Source organism: Microcaecilia unicolor, chromosome 2 (assembly GCF_901765095.1).
Source record: "Microcaecilia unicolor chromosome 2, aMicUni1.1, whole genome shotgun sequence".
In the NCBI taxonomy this organism is placed as follows: domain Eukaryota; kingdom Metazoa; phylum Chordata; class Amphibia; order Gymnophiona; family Siphonopidae; genus Microcaecilia; species Microcaecilia unicolor.
In genome coordinates, this window is record NC_044032.1 from 273,142,179 (window position 1) to 273,159,465 (window position 17,287).

At 42.0% G+C, this 17,287-nt stretch overlaps 1 protein-coding gene across 3 annotated transcripts in view; it reads right to left on the reverse strand.

The window, feature by feature from the left end:
- Nucleotides 1-17,287, reverse strand: part of LOC115463549 (RNA exonuclease 1 homolog) — a 307,692-nt gene that overhangs the window by 43,336 nt on the left and 247,069 nt on the right. For all 3 annotated transcript variants that reach the window (XM_030194179.1, XM_030194180.1, XM_030194178.1), the window contains one exon: nucleotides 793-913. In XM_030194179.1, coding sequence (XP_030050039.1) covers nucleotides 793-913 — 121 coding nt within the window. The remainder of the gene's footprint in view (nucleotides 1-792; nucleotides 914-17,287) is intronic.

Sequence of the window (17,287 nt, forward strand, 5' to 3'; positions counted from 1 at the left end):
GCACATCACATTTTCTCTAAGATAATTAAATCTGAAAGGCAGGCAACATGAAAATAAAAGCTTGAATGAGGAATACATATTTTTTTTTTAAAACAAGAAACCTTATTCTATAGTTGACTTCAACCACAGAATTAATTCCGATATAGCCAGAGCAGGACTAAACTTTGGTGGGTACTAAGAAAGTGTATTAAGGCTCCCCATCATACCACCAGTGCTGGCAGGTATCCTCAAGCCCTGCCAGCCAAAGAGCTCCTCCTCTGGAACATTCCCTATGCTCTGCATTGGTGTCGTCGTCCAAGGGCTGCTGCCATGCCACTGCCCCCCGCTTTCACACATGCCCAGTTTTTGCAAATGCACTAAAATTAAACATGCACAGGGAGCCGGTATGGCAGCAGCCCATGGGATAGTGCTGCACATTGCAGAGAACAGGGAAGTGTTCTGGCCACTGGAAGACCTCTAACTGGCAGGGCTTGGAGATCCCCGCCAACCATATCAAGGGTGCCAAAATTTGGGTGGGCCTGAGCTTAATGTGAATGGGCCTGGGCCCACCTGTAGTTATGCCACTGACCTCTGCAGCAGCGGTGGCTCTGGTCAACATTCCAGCCTCCATACTTTTTGCCAGTAAGGTGGATTGGATGCCATTAAATTACTCATCTGAGAGGGTTCCAGGCACATGTCTTAGTTTGCCTATGCCTTAAGCCTAACTTCTATATGGTCATGCATCATACTTTAACAAGCTATAGGGCAATTTAAGAAAATTTAATGGAAATATAAGTTATAATAAGGTCCTACCATCATCTTGAATAATGCGTCTGAGGTAATCCGCTATTAGATTTCGAAGTGCTCTTTTATTAGGTAAGCCTAACCGATGAGGAAACACTACTGATGTGTCAACAACATTGTCGTGGATTAGCTGTCAAAGAAAAAAAAGTGAATTATTGCTAAGCAGACTGCATACAAAATTAAAAATTTGAAAGTTCATGTTTTAGATATTCAGATAAAAAATGTCAGTGCCAGGGAACACTGATTTTGCTCCACCCCTCCCTCTGCAAGATCTTTCCTATCTTTTTCTAAGATAGTAAGGTTGCTTACCCACAAACAGGTATAACCTGAAGACAAGTCAGACAAGTGTAGTGATCCCTTGGAGTTTTCAGAGTCAATGTCTTATCTGAAGTTTCCTATATGGATGCAACCCTGCAACTCTACCAGTTTGTTTAGCCCATCTAAATAGGGCAGGGAGAACTACTGCCAAAGTGGAGCTGGGTGAATTTGTATAGTAGCACAGAAATATCTTTCTATATAAAAGGCACCACCAACGTTCTATGAAGCCTCCAGCCGGAAGTGTGAAGGGGGAGAGATATCCGGTTTCCCCATGAGTGTCTGCCCTGCCCTCGCTCTCTCTGTAACACAAACAGTGAAGGAAAACACAGCAAAGCACAAAATCAAATCGCTCTCTCTGTAACAGTGAAGGACTCAGAGGGGTGAGGGGAGAGAGGGCAGAGGGCAGGGACACACACACTCCCACATGCACACAGAAGAAAACCTTGCTAGCCCCCGTTTCATTGGCATCAGAAACGGGGCTTTTTTACTAGTATTAGATAAAGACTCATTCAATCTGTCCATGTTGTCTCGACACAGTTAATATATCAGAGCTTGATCATTTAGAAGCAAGCAGCTTTGCTGGATTTTTACAACAGGGGCTCTCTGTAGACAAGATACATCAGATATAGAAGTGGGCAATGACCTTCAATGGCACCAAGCTGAATACTTCTAGTTAAGTTGGATTAAAAAAAAAAAAAAAAAAAAACCAGATCTACAAATAGATTTGCATGCCTACTACCCCCATCTCATCCATATTTATTATGGATATCCTGAAAGCCCAACTGGTTGGTGGTCCTCCAGGACCAGTCTAAGAACCACTGAACTAGGAAAACGTTGAGTATGCAGAGCTCTTCAGAGCACACAGGTATTCCTATGCTGTACTAAAGGTTTTTTTCCCCCCCATTCATTCCATCATGCTTCCATTCCACCAATGCTTGCTAAAAGCACCAAATAAAAGCATTCAAAACTAAAAGCCATACAGGAGACTAAAAACCAAAACAACTAAACCCAATCATTAAAGTTCACAATAGAAAGGTACAACAAGTTTTAAGACAGCAATATAATGCCTTTTCATCCTTGAGTAAACTGGCAGCCTGTTCCATAAACCTTGGCATGCTATTGACCAGTTTTTCTGAGCAGAAGCCAATTTCACCAAACTGGTAGAACAGACAAAAACCACAATAAAGTTTCTGTAGTATATAAGACTTCCGATTTTTGGTTTTAACAAATGAACTCTGAAAAAGCATTCCCAAGCAAAAATATTCAAACACCTATTTTACTAACAACTGGAAAAACACTTCCCTAGTACTCTTGCCTCTCCCTTGGCTTATCTTGTATTCTCCTAGTCAGTCAGTTTTGCACTTTTTTTTCACAAAAACATATATATTTAATTCCACTGAAAAAAGGTGCCTGCACACATGGTTTGTATCAAAGAACACTTACTCCATTTATTAAGCCATGCTATCAGCTGCCGTGCGCTAATGCCAACACAACACAGCCCATTCACTTTGAATGGGCTTTGTTGGCACTGCTGTGTGGCTTAGTAAACATGGGGGGGGGGGGGGGGGGGTTAATTAGATGGAAATTAAACTCTTGAAATTTACAATTTCCAAACACACAAGAATAGAAGTCCAAACTAATCCTGCCTAAAGCTATACCAAAATAAGTTCAAATTAATTTTATCATTCAAATATTTCTTCAGTTACGAACACTCTAAATACTCTAGGGGAATACAAACTCTATTGAAAATATACCAACCAAACAAAAGGAGTTTGATTTATATATATATATATATATATATATATATATATATATATATATATATATATATATATATATATATATAAAGATAGTTTGGAGGTGTCCCTTTAAATTGGTGGAGGACAAATTCTTTCACCCCATAAACAATTTAAATCTTAACAAATAGAACCTCAAACCTCCTAACAGGGAACAATACCAAAGTATTACCAATCCCTTGTATAAACAGGAGTAGGTTAATATCATAGGTTCTAATTCAGGGAGAAAAAGAGAAAAAAACCCCAACGTAAAAACTCATGCTACATGAGAAAACCGTAAGGGATAAAAAACTCTCTTTCCCTCCAAAAATGTATAAATAATGAATTAAATGAACACCAAAAACCAAACTACCCAAAACTGACCCCAGCCAGTAAAAGACTACCTAAAGAAGCCCCCCTGGGAGGAAAAAAACCTGAAGTTCAGTTAAAGATAACATAAAGCCTCAGATAGAAAATCCTTCGCCTTTTGGACATTGGATTGGACATGTAACGTAATGACGCTTTTGTGACGTCATGACGTTTCGATACGTTGCTTTGAAAAACTCAATTAGATTTGGAATACTTGTTCCTGCACCATCTTTGGGATCCATACGACTGACGCTTTAATTTTCAGTGTTAATGTGGTTATTGTTCCAGATGGATGTGAAGCGCCCTTCCTGAAGCAGCCACGAGGTTGGCGAAACAAGGCGCTCTTGTTGAAGGGCTGGCGGTTCTTTTCACCGCTGCAGAAATTTTGTAAGGCTCCGGAGTCTTTTTGGGAGGGATTTTTGATCTGATTGAAAAATTCCTGAAGCTGCCACGCCTGGATTAAGTTAAGTAAACTTGGTTTGCTATATACTTTGATAGGATAAAAGAAAGTTCCTCTAAATTTTCTATCTGAGGCTTTATGTTATCTTTAACTGAACTTCAGGTTTTTTTCCTCCCAGGGGGGCTTCTTTAGGTAGTCTTTACTGGCTGGGGTCAGTTTTGGGTAGTTTGGTTTTTGGTGTTCATTTAATTCATTATTTATACATTTTTGGAGGGAAAGAGAGTTTTTTTTATCCCATACGGTTTTCTCATGTAGCATGAGTTTTTACGTTGGGGTTTTATTCTCTTTTTCTCCCTGAATTAGAACCTATGATATTAACCTACTCCTGTTTATACAAGGGATTGGTAATACTTTGGTATTGTTCCCTGTTAGGAGGTTTGAGGTTCTATTTGTTAAGATTTAAATTGTTTATGGGGTGAAATAATTTGTCCTCCACCAATTTAAAGGGACACCTCCAAACTATCTTTATATATATATAAATCAAACTCCTTTTGTTTGGTTGGTATATTTTCAGTTACGAACACACATTTTCAAAGCAGATGAATTCAACATTGGCCAGTAAGTTGCACACTTATAGTCACTTTTTTCAACATATGTTGAACCACACTGCCTGTTTCAATGCTGTAAATAATACCCTGGTTTCCAATCAAAAACTCTATTTGGTTAGCCCAGGGTAGTGCCCTTCAATTTCCTGAGCAACTAGGACAAACCAGGATCTAAATATCATTACCTTGACGTAAACATACTTTCATAATACTTTAGTTAAGTGCCCCTGCATTTCAATTACTTAGGAGCCACATAGTCCTATGTTTTCTCAGTTACTGGCCCTGAACTTTGGAACAAACTTTCAAACAATTGTTTTTCTAACAGAAATGTGATTTGTTGGATTTTTTATTTATTTTTTTTATTTAGCTTTCCCTGGAACATGTGTTTTTGATCAGGTTTTAATGTAATCAAAAATTAATTTGTGAGATTATTATATTATACTGTATTATAACCAATACACTAGTATTTTTTTAAAAACATGGGTGTATTACTTTGCTGGTCTAAATGTAATCAAAGATTAATTTGTGAGATTATTATACTGCATTATAACCAATACACTAGTATATTTTTAAAACATACTTTTCTGGTCTACGATGCCATCTAATGTCTTTATAAACCACTGATATGTGATGAATATAATAGTATATAAAATATGTGAAATTAAATAGAAAAGCCACAATGGTGAGCATGCACTGAACATATTCCACACCTCTAAATATGAAGTCATCAACTTCCAAATATTCAAAGATCTGCAAGGACACTAGAGATCTCAAATTAGCAATCCTATGAACAACACGCATACTGGATGTATGCAGTGTTGTAGATAGTGTATGTATTCAGGTATGACGACCACAGCAATATCTAACTTCTTCACTCCTTTCTCAAGCATGAGATTAGGTTTAATGGGGCATATGATCTATCAAGTGACAGAACAGCCTCAAAGCTCACAGAGAAAGTATTCAAAGCCGTATAAAGCAAAAAAAAAAAAAAAATCACAACCATTCACCATGATTTGAGTTATCACCACCACATATTGCCTACTTTTACATTTCTACTAAAAATTTCAGGCTATAACTAGTAAGATAATATAAGCATAGAATACACTACACTTGGGTCAATAAAGTTGACAAAACCTCTATCTCTCAACATCCCAAATCCAAAATATGACCAGCGATACGTGTGCAATTCTGGTCACTGAATATCAAAAAAAGATATAGTGGAATTAGAAAATGTACCAAGGAAGATGAAAATGATAAAAGGGATGGGACAAATTCCTTATAAGGAAAGGCTAACACAGGCTCTTCATCTTGGAGAAGAGACTGCTAAGGGAAAATATGACAGAGGTCTATAAAATACTGAGAGGAGTGGAATACTTGCTTGCTTTTTCCAAAAATACTAGGACTTGGGGGGGGCATGCAATAAAATTACTTAGTAAATCTTCACTCAACATGTAATTATTTTTATCTTTATTAAATTTTACAACAAACATTTCTAGTTGTCATCTAAGCACCACTAGGTGTTTTGCTTACATTCTCTTTCCATATAAGAGTCTTGTTTTTATCCCATGCATGTTTGAATTCCTTTACCGCGCTCATTTCCATAACCTCTTGTGAGAGGGCATTCATGGCATCTACCACCCGCTCCATGAAAAATTATTTCCTGTTACTCTTAAATCAACCCACCTGCAAACTCAATTTATGTCCTCTATTTCTATCGCTTTCCTGACTCTGGAAAACATTTGTATATTACAGAATGCTAAAAGAGACCACAGAGAACAGGCAGGTTGGATACGTGTTTACTAGCCGAAGGAAACATTGTTCTATCTCCTTGTTAGTAGTGTGTGAATCCCCTGATGCAGTCTGTTTGGTGAAATATGGCCATGTCAAGTCTATTTCAATAAACGTTTTGCTGGACTCCATATCTGCTCTGGTTTGTGTTCCATGTTTTCTGCGGACTTGAAGAGCCTCTTTTGGTGTTGTGTTTTTTAGCGAGCTATGACCTCCAAAATTGAATACTTCCAAGTGGAGCCTCACTGACGACTTGTAAATGGGCATCAACACCTTTCTTCTACTGCTTATAACTCTCTCTATGCAGCCTAGCATCCATCCGGCTGTGGCCACTGCCTTTTCACAGTGTCTCAAGGTGGCTAAACAATCATTCAAACTTCTCTCTCCTAAAACATGCTTATCAATCTCTTACCTCTCTCACCTCTTATTTTCTACATCTCCTTTAGATTTCTGCACCCCAAATGCATCACTCTACATATCTTCACATTCAAATTTAAGTGCTAGACCAAAGACCAGTGTTTCTCAGACGGAGCACCCGGGAGGTGTGTAGCAGGGGCCAGCACACAGAGTGGCTTTTTTTTCTTGTTACCACCCCCCACCCCATTTCCTCTCCTTATCCACTGCAGATCCAGCACCTCTCTCTTCCCTCCTCCTGGGTCTGGCACTTCTCCCTCCCCCCTCCCATCCACAAACCTGATATCTTTGCTGATGCTGGCAGTGGCAACAGGCTATCTGGGCCAACTCGGTCCTTCCCTCTGTAGCATACCGAGCCTTTAATGTATCTTCCTGTTTACACGCGGGTGGGATGCTGCAGAGGGAAGGAATGGGTTGGCCCAGACAGCATATTGCTGGCACCAAAGAAATCGTTATTTCTGAACCAGGGGGCTGTTGAGAGAAGAAGTTGGGGGGGGGGGGGGGGGGGGGAATACTGAACTCAAGAGGAAGAAAGGGAGAGATGCTGGATCTTCAGCGGGTTAGAAAATAAATTGGAAAAAAACAGGGGAAACTGTATAGAGCTGTTTGGTTTTTCAAATCAGTCAGCTTTGTATAACATTCCTTTTCCTGATCTAGTAGGGCAATTAGCTGGCTTGTGTCTTGGTTTTCTCACACACTATAGACACACTTGCTTAACCCTCGTAATGAGCTATGAACTTTAACAAATGTCTTTATTTCAAACAGGCTTATACATAACACAGGGACATTTTCAGTGAAGGACCACAATGAGTGATAAGTATTCATTACAAAGGGCAAATGATGAATATTTGTGAAAAATACCAAAGAAACAGAATTATGTGAAGGTGACCTTAGAGGTCAGAGTTGAAGAATACCAGATAACAGAGAAAATATAAGGCATTAAGTGATTGGACAAATTAAATTGAGAGAGAGAGAGAGAGAGATTGATTTTATTTTCCTTATACTGAAATTTGGACCGATATAAATAAGAATTCAATTTTCTGTAATACTGGGATACATTTTTTTTATTGTAACCATTTATTTACTCTAATAAATTTTAGCATTATTATAAAAGAGGAAAAAAAATAAGGGATCACCTGATGCGGTGGGAGCAGTAACAGCGTTTTTGTGCTGCTCCGAGAACCCCACTCGCTCCTGGCCCATAAAGACATGCTACAACCTTTAAAAACACTGAACTGACACGATTGGAGCCCTGAGGACGGTGCATGGACCCATATCTCGTCCCCCATGCCACTCGGAACCTCCAGGAAAAGCTCTAAAAGTGATAAAGAAAAGCTGCCTGTGGCTGGCGGCGAATCCAAGATGGCGCCCGCGTCCCCGCGAAGCGAGGCCGAATTCACCGACCGGCAGCTTGCACAGCTAGTACCAGCTGTGGGAACTGCACTAGAACCGCGTTTCACCACATTAGAGGGCCAACTGGGGAAAATCGATGGCAGGCTGTCAGACCTCACTGGCAGAACAACAGAAGTTGAAAAACGAGTGTCGGACCTCGAAGATGCTTGGCAACAATGTGAGCCCGATATAACCGGCCTAAAACAGCTCGCGTCTCAGGCAGAGAAGCTAGATGAATTGGAGAACAGGACCCGGCATTGCAACCTCAGGCTGGTAGGCCTGCCTGAAACTATACCTGACAGAAACCTGGGCACAGTGCTGGAAGAGTGGCTCTCCAAAGAATTTGCCATTTCGGATAGCAGAGGCCATCTCTGCATTGAACGGGCCCACAGATTGAGAAGACAGAGCCAGACCGGATCAAGACCCAGAGTGGTAATAATAAAAATCCTCAACTAGCTTCATAAAGAAGATATTTTACAGGGGTTTCACCTGAAAAGAGACTCTCTAAAATATGCGGGTAACCAAATCAGAATATTCCAGGACTACTCAGCCAGCGTGCAGGAAAGGAGACGGAAATTCCATCTGATTTGCTCAACTTTAATTGAAAAGAATATCCGGTTTATGCTACTCTACTCTGCGACGCAGAAAATCGTGAAATATGGAAAATGGATGTCATTTACATCAGATCAATCAGCATCCCAATATATTAATCAGGAACTGCAAGGACCTGTAGGGCCACCGTGAGGCTATATTGAAAGAACTGTGGTGAGCAGAACCTGTATTAGATATGATTATTCTGTTGGGCCTGCTAGTGGTTTGGAGATTATAAATCCAATGGTTGCAAACGTAAGAAGTTAAATGTACTAATGACGGGCTCGGGGGGAGTGGGGGACTAAGCACGTTGTGATTCCACCTGGATGGGGAATGTCCATACCAGGCATCTCCTGGGTGAAGGGGTGGGGAAGAAGTGGGTGAGTTTAGGGGTAGGGTAAGTTGAGGGGGGTAGTAGAGAGAATAGTTAGAGGGGTAAGGGTGGGGATAGTGCTGGAGCCTGCAATTACAGGAATAGAGTCGAGTGAATCCGGGTCTCCCAACTACATCATATATACTCCGGGGAGGGGGGGGCTGGGCCCCCGGGGGAAAATTTAGCTAATATCCTTGATAGTAATACTGAAATTGAGGATGCATTAGTCGCCCTGGAATTAGGATTTTGTCGTGGAATGTCTCGGGCATCAAATCCCCAGTGAAGCGATATAAAATTCTCTCCCAGATAAAGCGACAAAACAGATTTTGCATGTTTGCAAGAAACAAAATTATCCGATCTGGAACATGGGAAACTCTGCCAGCAGTGGGTGGGTGAAAGCCACTTCTCCTCTTCGGGTAATAGGAAGAGTGGGGTGGTAATATTGGTGCGAAAAGGGTTACCCTGCATAACGGCCCTAATTTATAAAGACACAGAGGGCCCTATAGTATTATTACGAGTTAATTACCAAGGTCAGAGCTATTACTTGTGCACAATATATGCACCAAATACCTACAGCCCAGGTTTCTTTCAGTCCCTTATAGCGTTAGGGCTACAATACACTGATGCCCCATGGGTGTGGGCGGGAGATTTTAATCAGGTACAAGATACAACTTTAGATAGAACTTCCCTCACGGCAACTCCAGGGGTAGGCAGGGGGAAGGGGATCTCGGCATTCTGTAAACACCTTTACCTAATTGACCCATGGCGTATTTTCCACCCAACTACAAGATTACACCCACCAATCCAAGGCTCATCAATCTTGATCCAGAATTGATTACATTTTAATATCACAATTTTGGTTCTTCAAAGTCCAGAAGGCCGTAATTGGCCCCATGGAAATCTCAGATCATAATATGATCTGGGTAGAGCTTGATTTAAGGGAGGGGGGAGGGCAAATAGTCATTGGAGATTCCCCGCCTATCTGTACCGAGATAAACAAATGTTAGAGCATCTATTGGAAAAGTGGAAATTGTATGAGGACACGAATCAGATCTTGTGTGACTCACCCATATTATTTTGGGAGGCCTCCAAGGCGGTCATGAGAGGGGAAGTGATAGCGTTTCAAAGTACTAGGAAAAAACGATTAGCAGCGGGAATTTTAAGACTAGAGGCAGCTTACATGAAAGCAAAGAGACACTACCTAAGGTATCCCACATTAGCTAACAAGGACTCAATGGCAGCGGCCCTGGTAGCATTAAATTCCCTTATTCATGAGCAAGCTATGAAACAGATGGTGGCCCGACGTTTGAACTTTCAGTGCTTTGGGAATAAATCGGGCAAATTGTTAGCAAGAGTGGCTAAATCGCATACCTCCCAAAGATTTGTCCCAGTGATAGAGAACCCCAGGGGGGACAAGCTCACCAAGTTACAAGATATAGTGGACATATTTCGTGAACACTTTATGGAATTGTACAGTTCCGAAGACAGGGTTCAGGGCCCCTTGACTCGGGTTTATCTGGAAGACGCAAAAATGCCCCAATTATCAGAAACAGCCCGCCAAGCGCTGCTGGCGCCACTCCAAGCGCAAGAAGTACTCAAAGTAATAAAGGCCCTACAACTGGGCTCCGCCCCAGGGCTCGATGGTTTTTCTAACGAGTACTATAAGATGCTAATTATACAATTGTGCGGTCCTTTGGCAGATTACTTTGAGACAGTAGTGACTAAGGGGCTTTTCTCACCAAGGGAGAATGAGGCATTGATAACACTAATCCCTGAACCAGGTAAGCCCAAAGATCAAGTAGAATCCTATAGGCCAATCTCCCTCATCAACGTGGATATTAAGGTCTTGTCCCTAGTGCTGGCAAATAGATTGACGACATATATCCCAGATTTGATAGAAGAACACCAAGTGGGGTTTGTTAAGGGCCAGCAGGCAGTAAGGCAGGTACGGAAAGCCCTTCTAGGCGTATGGACAAGCTACGGGAGACCCTTTATTATTAGTTAGTTTAGATGCGGCCAAAGCCTTCGATAAAGTCAATGGGGACTACCTGTTCCAAGTACTTGAATATATTGGCTAAACGGCTGGTTTTTAAAAGCCAGACACTGTATAATAATACCACTGCACAAATACTGATTAATGGTACTAGATCCATGCCCTTCCGGGTAGAGCGGGGCACAAGACAGGGATGCCTGCTATCCCCTATACTGTTTCTCCTATACTTGGAACCCCTCCTACGAACGATTATGCTAGACCCCGACATACAGGGAGTGATAACTCACGGACAGCTGATAAAAGTGCTGGCTTTTGCAGACGGACATGTTCCTTACGCTCACTCAACCGAAAACTTCAGTCCCACACTCGTTAGAAGTTATAGATGAATTTGGATTCTTTTTGGGATTGCAGTTAAATCTTCACAAGTCATTGGCACTCCCGATACAGGAGGAGGTGCAGGCGGGGTGGGGAGGCCCATTCCCGTTTCAATGGGCTACAGGGACACTTAAGTACCTAGGGGTCTATATTCCAAGGAATTTAGCGAACCTGTATAAAGAGAATATGGAACCCCTGAAGAAGCGAACTAAGGAAGCTCTCTGCAGGGTTGGCAGGGTTTGGCCCTATCCCTAAAAGGGAGAATTGCTATGTATAATATGTTTATTTTCCCCAGATGGACATACGTTTGTCAGATGATCCCGGCCATGTTGGGATACAGAGAGGAGATGTGGCTACATAAAACCCTTACAGCTTTTCTGTGGCAGGGCAAATGAGCGCGGATAGGTTTGAAGACCCTCATGAGGCCCTACTCGGGAGAGGGATTAGGACTGCTTGATTTAAAACTTATAGCGACAGCATGCTGCCTGCGGCACTTATCTGATTAGTTCCGTTCAACAGAGTTCTTCTCCTGTACGGGAGTGGAAACCTCTTTGATGTCCTCAATGGAATTTGCCTACTGGCTTCACGCCCCATCAGAGGAATTACCAGTACTAGGACAATATGGGCCCATTTTGGGCTCGATGCGAAGAGCGTGGAAGTGGCTGGGTAAGATGTACAAATGGAATAGCACAGTAACCCCACTGTTACCTATAAAGGGTAATTTAGAGTTTCCAGAGGGGGGAAGATCTGCTCTGTTCAAGAAATGGGAGAAGTGTGGTATCAAATACTTGTTCCAGGCGGTTTCTGAGACAGGGACCATTAAGCCCTTCCGGACACTATGTGAAGAGTTTGGACTGGAGCAGAAAGACTATTTTCAATATATACAGCTTAGCCACTATGTTAGAACATTACCTGCAATAGATCTTACGCAACAAACATGGGACTCCATGAATGACCTCTTGGCCCTGGAGGCCCAACTGAAAGTGCCACTTCGTTATTTTCATCACCACCTCAGAGATTTACAGGGGGCATCAGACTACAGTCATGTGTCGCAACAGTGGCACCAAGAACTGAGGTGGAAACCCACTCCTGAACAGATAAAAATGTACTTGATGAGTGTATATCAGGTGACAGATAATGTGGCATGGCAGGAAATGCAATACAAATTCATTCTACGATTATACATTTCGACGCACAGGACTTTCAAAGTGACCTTGAGGCCTACAGACGACTGCCCTAAATGTGGACATATGGGAACTTCCCTGGGCCACATGTTTTGGTTCTGCGCAATGGTACTCCCCTTTTGGATAAAATTGGGGCATCAAATATCACAAATGTGGAAAGTAAAATGGTATCCAACACCAGGTCAACTCTTTGATGTGTACAACATTCGTGGCAGACCACCAGAGGGGCTGAGAGCTTTTCTGAAAAGAACAATTTTGATGGACAAAAGAACAATTACGCAGTTGTGGCTTCAAACCGAGCCACCTGGAGTGCCGCACTGGAGAGGAGCTATGATGCAATGTTGCATGTTGGAAAAGAAGAGAGTGGGAGACCTTGCCTCAAAGAGGGGAGACCAATTTTGCAAAACCTGGTCACCATTTTGGGACACTAACGCCTGTTGCGAGAAGCAGGATTTTGAACTGTTAACAGGACCAGTAGGGGAGGGTAGGGGGGAAAGTGGGGGGGGGGAAATGGAAAACGATGATACACACTGTGTGATGTTCTACACAAGGTTTATAACATGTGTTGATATGTTGACTTCTGTTGTGTCATCAATAAAAATTGTTTAAAAAAAATAGAGAAACCCGTCGAGACTCCTCGGTACCAATGAAGACGTGGAATCTTCACATCTGCTTGGGGCCGGGTCCAACGAAGGTCGGTCCCGGGGGGCCTGCACAACAGGAGGCCTCGAGACAGGTGGAGACCCACTCGACGCCTCACTGCTGACAGCACGAGTTGGTCGTTCCGCAGCCATTACCTTCGCTCCATACGTCGATGCGTCCCTCGATGTCGAAGGACCGGACCGAGCCCCAAAAAGCTTCTGTCGTTGGGCTTCTCGAGATGCTTGGGTCCGTTTCTTCATGCGAAGACACAGATAAGCGGCTGGGCTATGGTCGGGCCCAAAGCACTGGATACAGCAAGCATGGGTATCGGTACCAGAGATGGTCCGGTTGCACCGAGTACAATGTTTGAAGCTGCTGGGTATCTTCGATGACATGGAAGAAAAATTACGCGATCGTGCCAAAAAAGGAAAGGGCACAAAAGGGGAAAAGGCTGGCCGCATCAAAAAGAAAGAAAACCTAGAAAGTGTCAAAAACTAAGAAAAAGATACCATTTTTTTTAAACGAATAACGATAGAAATAGAACAAGAATCGTCAAGACTCTCTTTCCTGGGCAGCGAAGCAAACAGGGAAAAACCTCTTCACCTCACTGCGGACAAGAAAAAACTGAGCGGGAACGTTTACACGACGGGCGGGAAGTCGTCCGCATATGCGCGGTTCACGTGCCAGAAGGCTCTGGCAAAACTTTTTACATTTTGCTGTAGAAAACTTTGCTGTTTACTGGGCCACCGTGGTCGCCGACCCACATGTGAGAACAAGCAGCCTGCTTGTCCTCGGAGAAAAACAGGTACAATTTGGTGGCAAATGTTTCAAACTGGATGCCTCTGTCAACAGGGAGTTTCCCCTCCAAAAGGGTACCACCTTGTTGCAGTGGATGGGCTTGTGTGTTTCAATGACTCAGAGGGCTATACTATAGGGCCACCCATATCACATAGGACTCTGAGGAGAAACCAAAGTGTCCCAAGCCTGCTGGAGGACCAAGATGAGAAGTTGTGTTGGACTGAGCTCCGCAATCAGAGTTCTTCTCAGTACTGAGATTGGGAAGAGAAAGCGAAAACCCAGACTTACCCTTCCCTTGCCCAAAGACTCTCTTAACATTGGCTAATCTTTGAGAACTGCATTGTGTGTCCATTAATGTAGGGGATTGTAGCTGCAGACAGCCTCAAGAGGTCAGGGCTGAGCATGGAATATATGTGGCTAGACCAATGTGCCAAGTGCATCTCTACAACCTGGAAGCAAGCACTCTGGATGGGAGCTCAGGAGAGCTCACTGTCCAAAGAGCAAGGTTTGCAGCTCCCACAGAGGAACATTCTGGCTGCCTCTTCCCTGGTTTAGGAGAATGGGAGGAACGTCTGAGTGGAATAAACAGTGTCATTGAACTGGGGTCAATTTATTCCCTCTGCCGGCTAGCTGAGTCTAGATGTGGGAAGACCTGAGGTCATTTTGGACCGACTACGAGACACCATTCATGTGGTGGACCATTCTACAGGTGATATTTTTATGATCATCTACATCTTAATTATGATATTACTGCCAATCTTAAGTTGTGCGAGTATCCAGAGTTTGAATACCTGGATGGCAGCATAAAGTGACTCTCTGGATTTGATGGTTCTTCTACAAAATTTCATGGAATTAGTGACTTTAAAACTATCACTAGCCTTTCTGCTGGAACTTAATCAAATTATGGTGATCGATGGACCAAAGGAGCAACTCGGCCTTAAAAGCATGAATCCTGGCTTTGGGTGGGACAATCGATTTTTACTTTTTTTTGTTTTAATTTCCTCATTTCTGTTTTGGACTTTATGGTGGATAATTTATTTTCCTTGCCCCTAAACAGCGTCAGTATTTATTACAGAGAAGGCTCACTAATGTTTTGGCAGTTCTCATAGTTAATCCTTAATTGCCTCTTCAATATTGCTTTTTTTCTTTACTGATTTACCTTATTCTTGGTCCTTCTATTGTGAGCTGATATAGATATGTCCTGTTTTGTTTTAATTCTATTTCTATTATTCAATTTGGATTATTGAATGTATAGAATAAGAAATTTTACAAATTAAAAAATACAGTTCCACAGGTCTCAATATTGTCTGCAACATTAACATTTTGGACTACTATATAACGTAATGAGTGAATATAATGTAGGTTACTGTGTTCAGTTGGTGTGGCAATATTTCTACCGATTGGAACCAATTTAAATGCCATACATATACAAAGTGACATATCTATTGGTTGTTGACTTAAGGCAAATAATTTTACACTGAATCTAAAGTCTGAAGTTATGTTGATAAATTGCCATCTATTGGTCCCTGAATATTTGCTTGTGGATAGGGTAAGTTATTTGGGTGCACAAATTAACTCCTGTTTATTGTTGAAGCCATAGGACAGCTTGTGGCTTCTATAAACTCTGCATTTTACTGATTGCACCTACTGCATTTGCTAAAGCCAAAATTTACCACCTACTGATTTTTGAACATTAGTAAAAGTCTCTGCTGTGTCATCATTAGATTACTGTAATTCTTTATATAAGGATTTTCCACACTCGCATTTGAAGGCTTTAGAGCTTGTTCAGAATGCTGCTGCTAGACTTATTTGTGTACTCCTTTCTGGGCTCCATATTTCATATCTGAAGCTTCACTGGCTTCCAATACAATAATGTGCTCAGTTCAAAACTGTTAAAAAGCTCTGCATGGTCTTATTCCTATTTATCACCTTACCATACATATAAAGTTTATACTCAATTTTTATTTTTTCAGTTGTACAAGACATTCATATGGCTGAAATTCTCTCTGGTGCCTGTACTGTGGAATCCACTGCCTCTTGAGATTAGTAATGTCCCAGAATATCTGGTAGCTTTGTTAGCTGGTCTGATCAATTGTTCTCTTAGGTCAAAAGACCTTGGCATTTTATGATTTCCAACTTTAAAAAATGTGAAGTTTAAATCTATTCATGCAATGGGCTTTGTGTATAGTTCAGTTCAATGTTGGACCACCAGTGTGATCTATGTATGGGGAGGGAAAGCTCCGTTAGTTTTACAGTTCCAAGGGAATCCCACAGGACCCAGGTCCATCCTCACGTGATCCCTGTGAACCTCGGTTCATCCTCACGTGATCCCCACAGTCCTAGATGGGATTCCCCGCAGGATTTTCACCATCCCTGTTCCAGTGCAGCTCTTTAATGTATACCCTAAAGGACAGGAGGGATAGGGGAGATATGATACAGACGTCTACATACTTTAAAGCATTAATAAAAAAAAGCAGATATTTTCCAGAAAAGGGAAAATGCTAACAGTAGAGAAAATGAATTGAGGTTACGGGGTGGTAGACTTAGGAGTAATGTCAAAAAAAATTCTTTTTCACAGAGAGGGTGGTTGATGCCTGGAATGCCCGCTCAACAGAGGTGGTGGAGAAAAAAAAACCTGACGGAATTCAAAATGGTGTGGGATGAACACAGAGGATCTCTAATTAGAAAATGAATGATATCAAAAACAAGGCTTAAAGGGTTGCATATGTGTTGCATATCAAGTGGTGCTTAGATAGCAACTCTGGCTTTATCAATTAAGGCCAGTGCTAGGCTGGCTTGTACAGTCTGAATACCACATATAGCAATCCAGTTTAGGATGGGCTGGAGAGAGCTTTGACAGAAACTCCAGTAACTTGGAACGTGAGGACAGTGCCAGGCAGACTTTTAGGGTCTGTGTCCCCCAAATGACAAGACTGATTCGGATAAGCTTTGACAGCAACTCCAGTAACTTGGAACGTGAGGACAGTGCCAGGCAGACTTTTAGGGTCTGTGTCCCCCAAATGACAAGACTGATTCAGATAAGCTTTGACAGCAACTCCAGTAGTTGGAACATAAGGACAGAGTCAGGCGAACCTCTATGGTCTATGTCCCAAAAACAAATAACGACCATTATCAAGTATGTTCATTGATAATTTAATCTAGAATTGAGAATGAATGTGACTGTTGGGCAGATAGATGGACCATTCAGGTCTATATCTGCCTACTATGTTACTATGTAACTGAGATTGGGCTGCTATTTACCAGTCATCCACGGAAACACTTGCATTCTTCACCTGTGGAGGCATGTTGCTGCTAGAGGCAGAAACGTTAAGAACTCAAAGTAGTGCCCAAAGGCAGTGCACTCTGAACTAGGTTGAAAATGGAAGCATTTGCTTCGATTTGGGTGAACTATATGCATCCTTCAGGTCCACTGTTCACAGACCATATCCTTTTGCTTAAAGAAATGTAGACCACCATTAGCGTATTC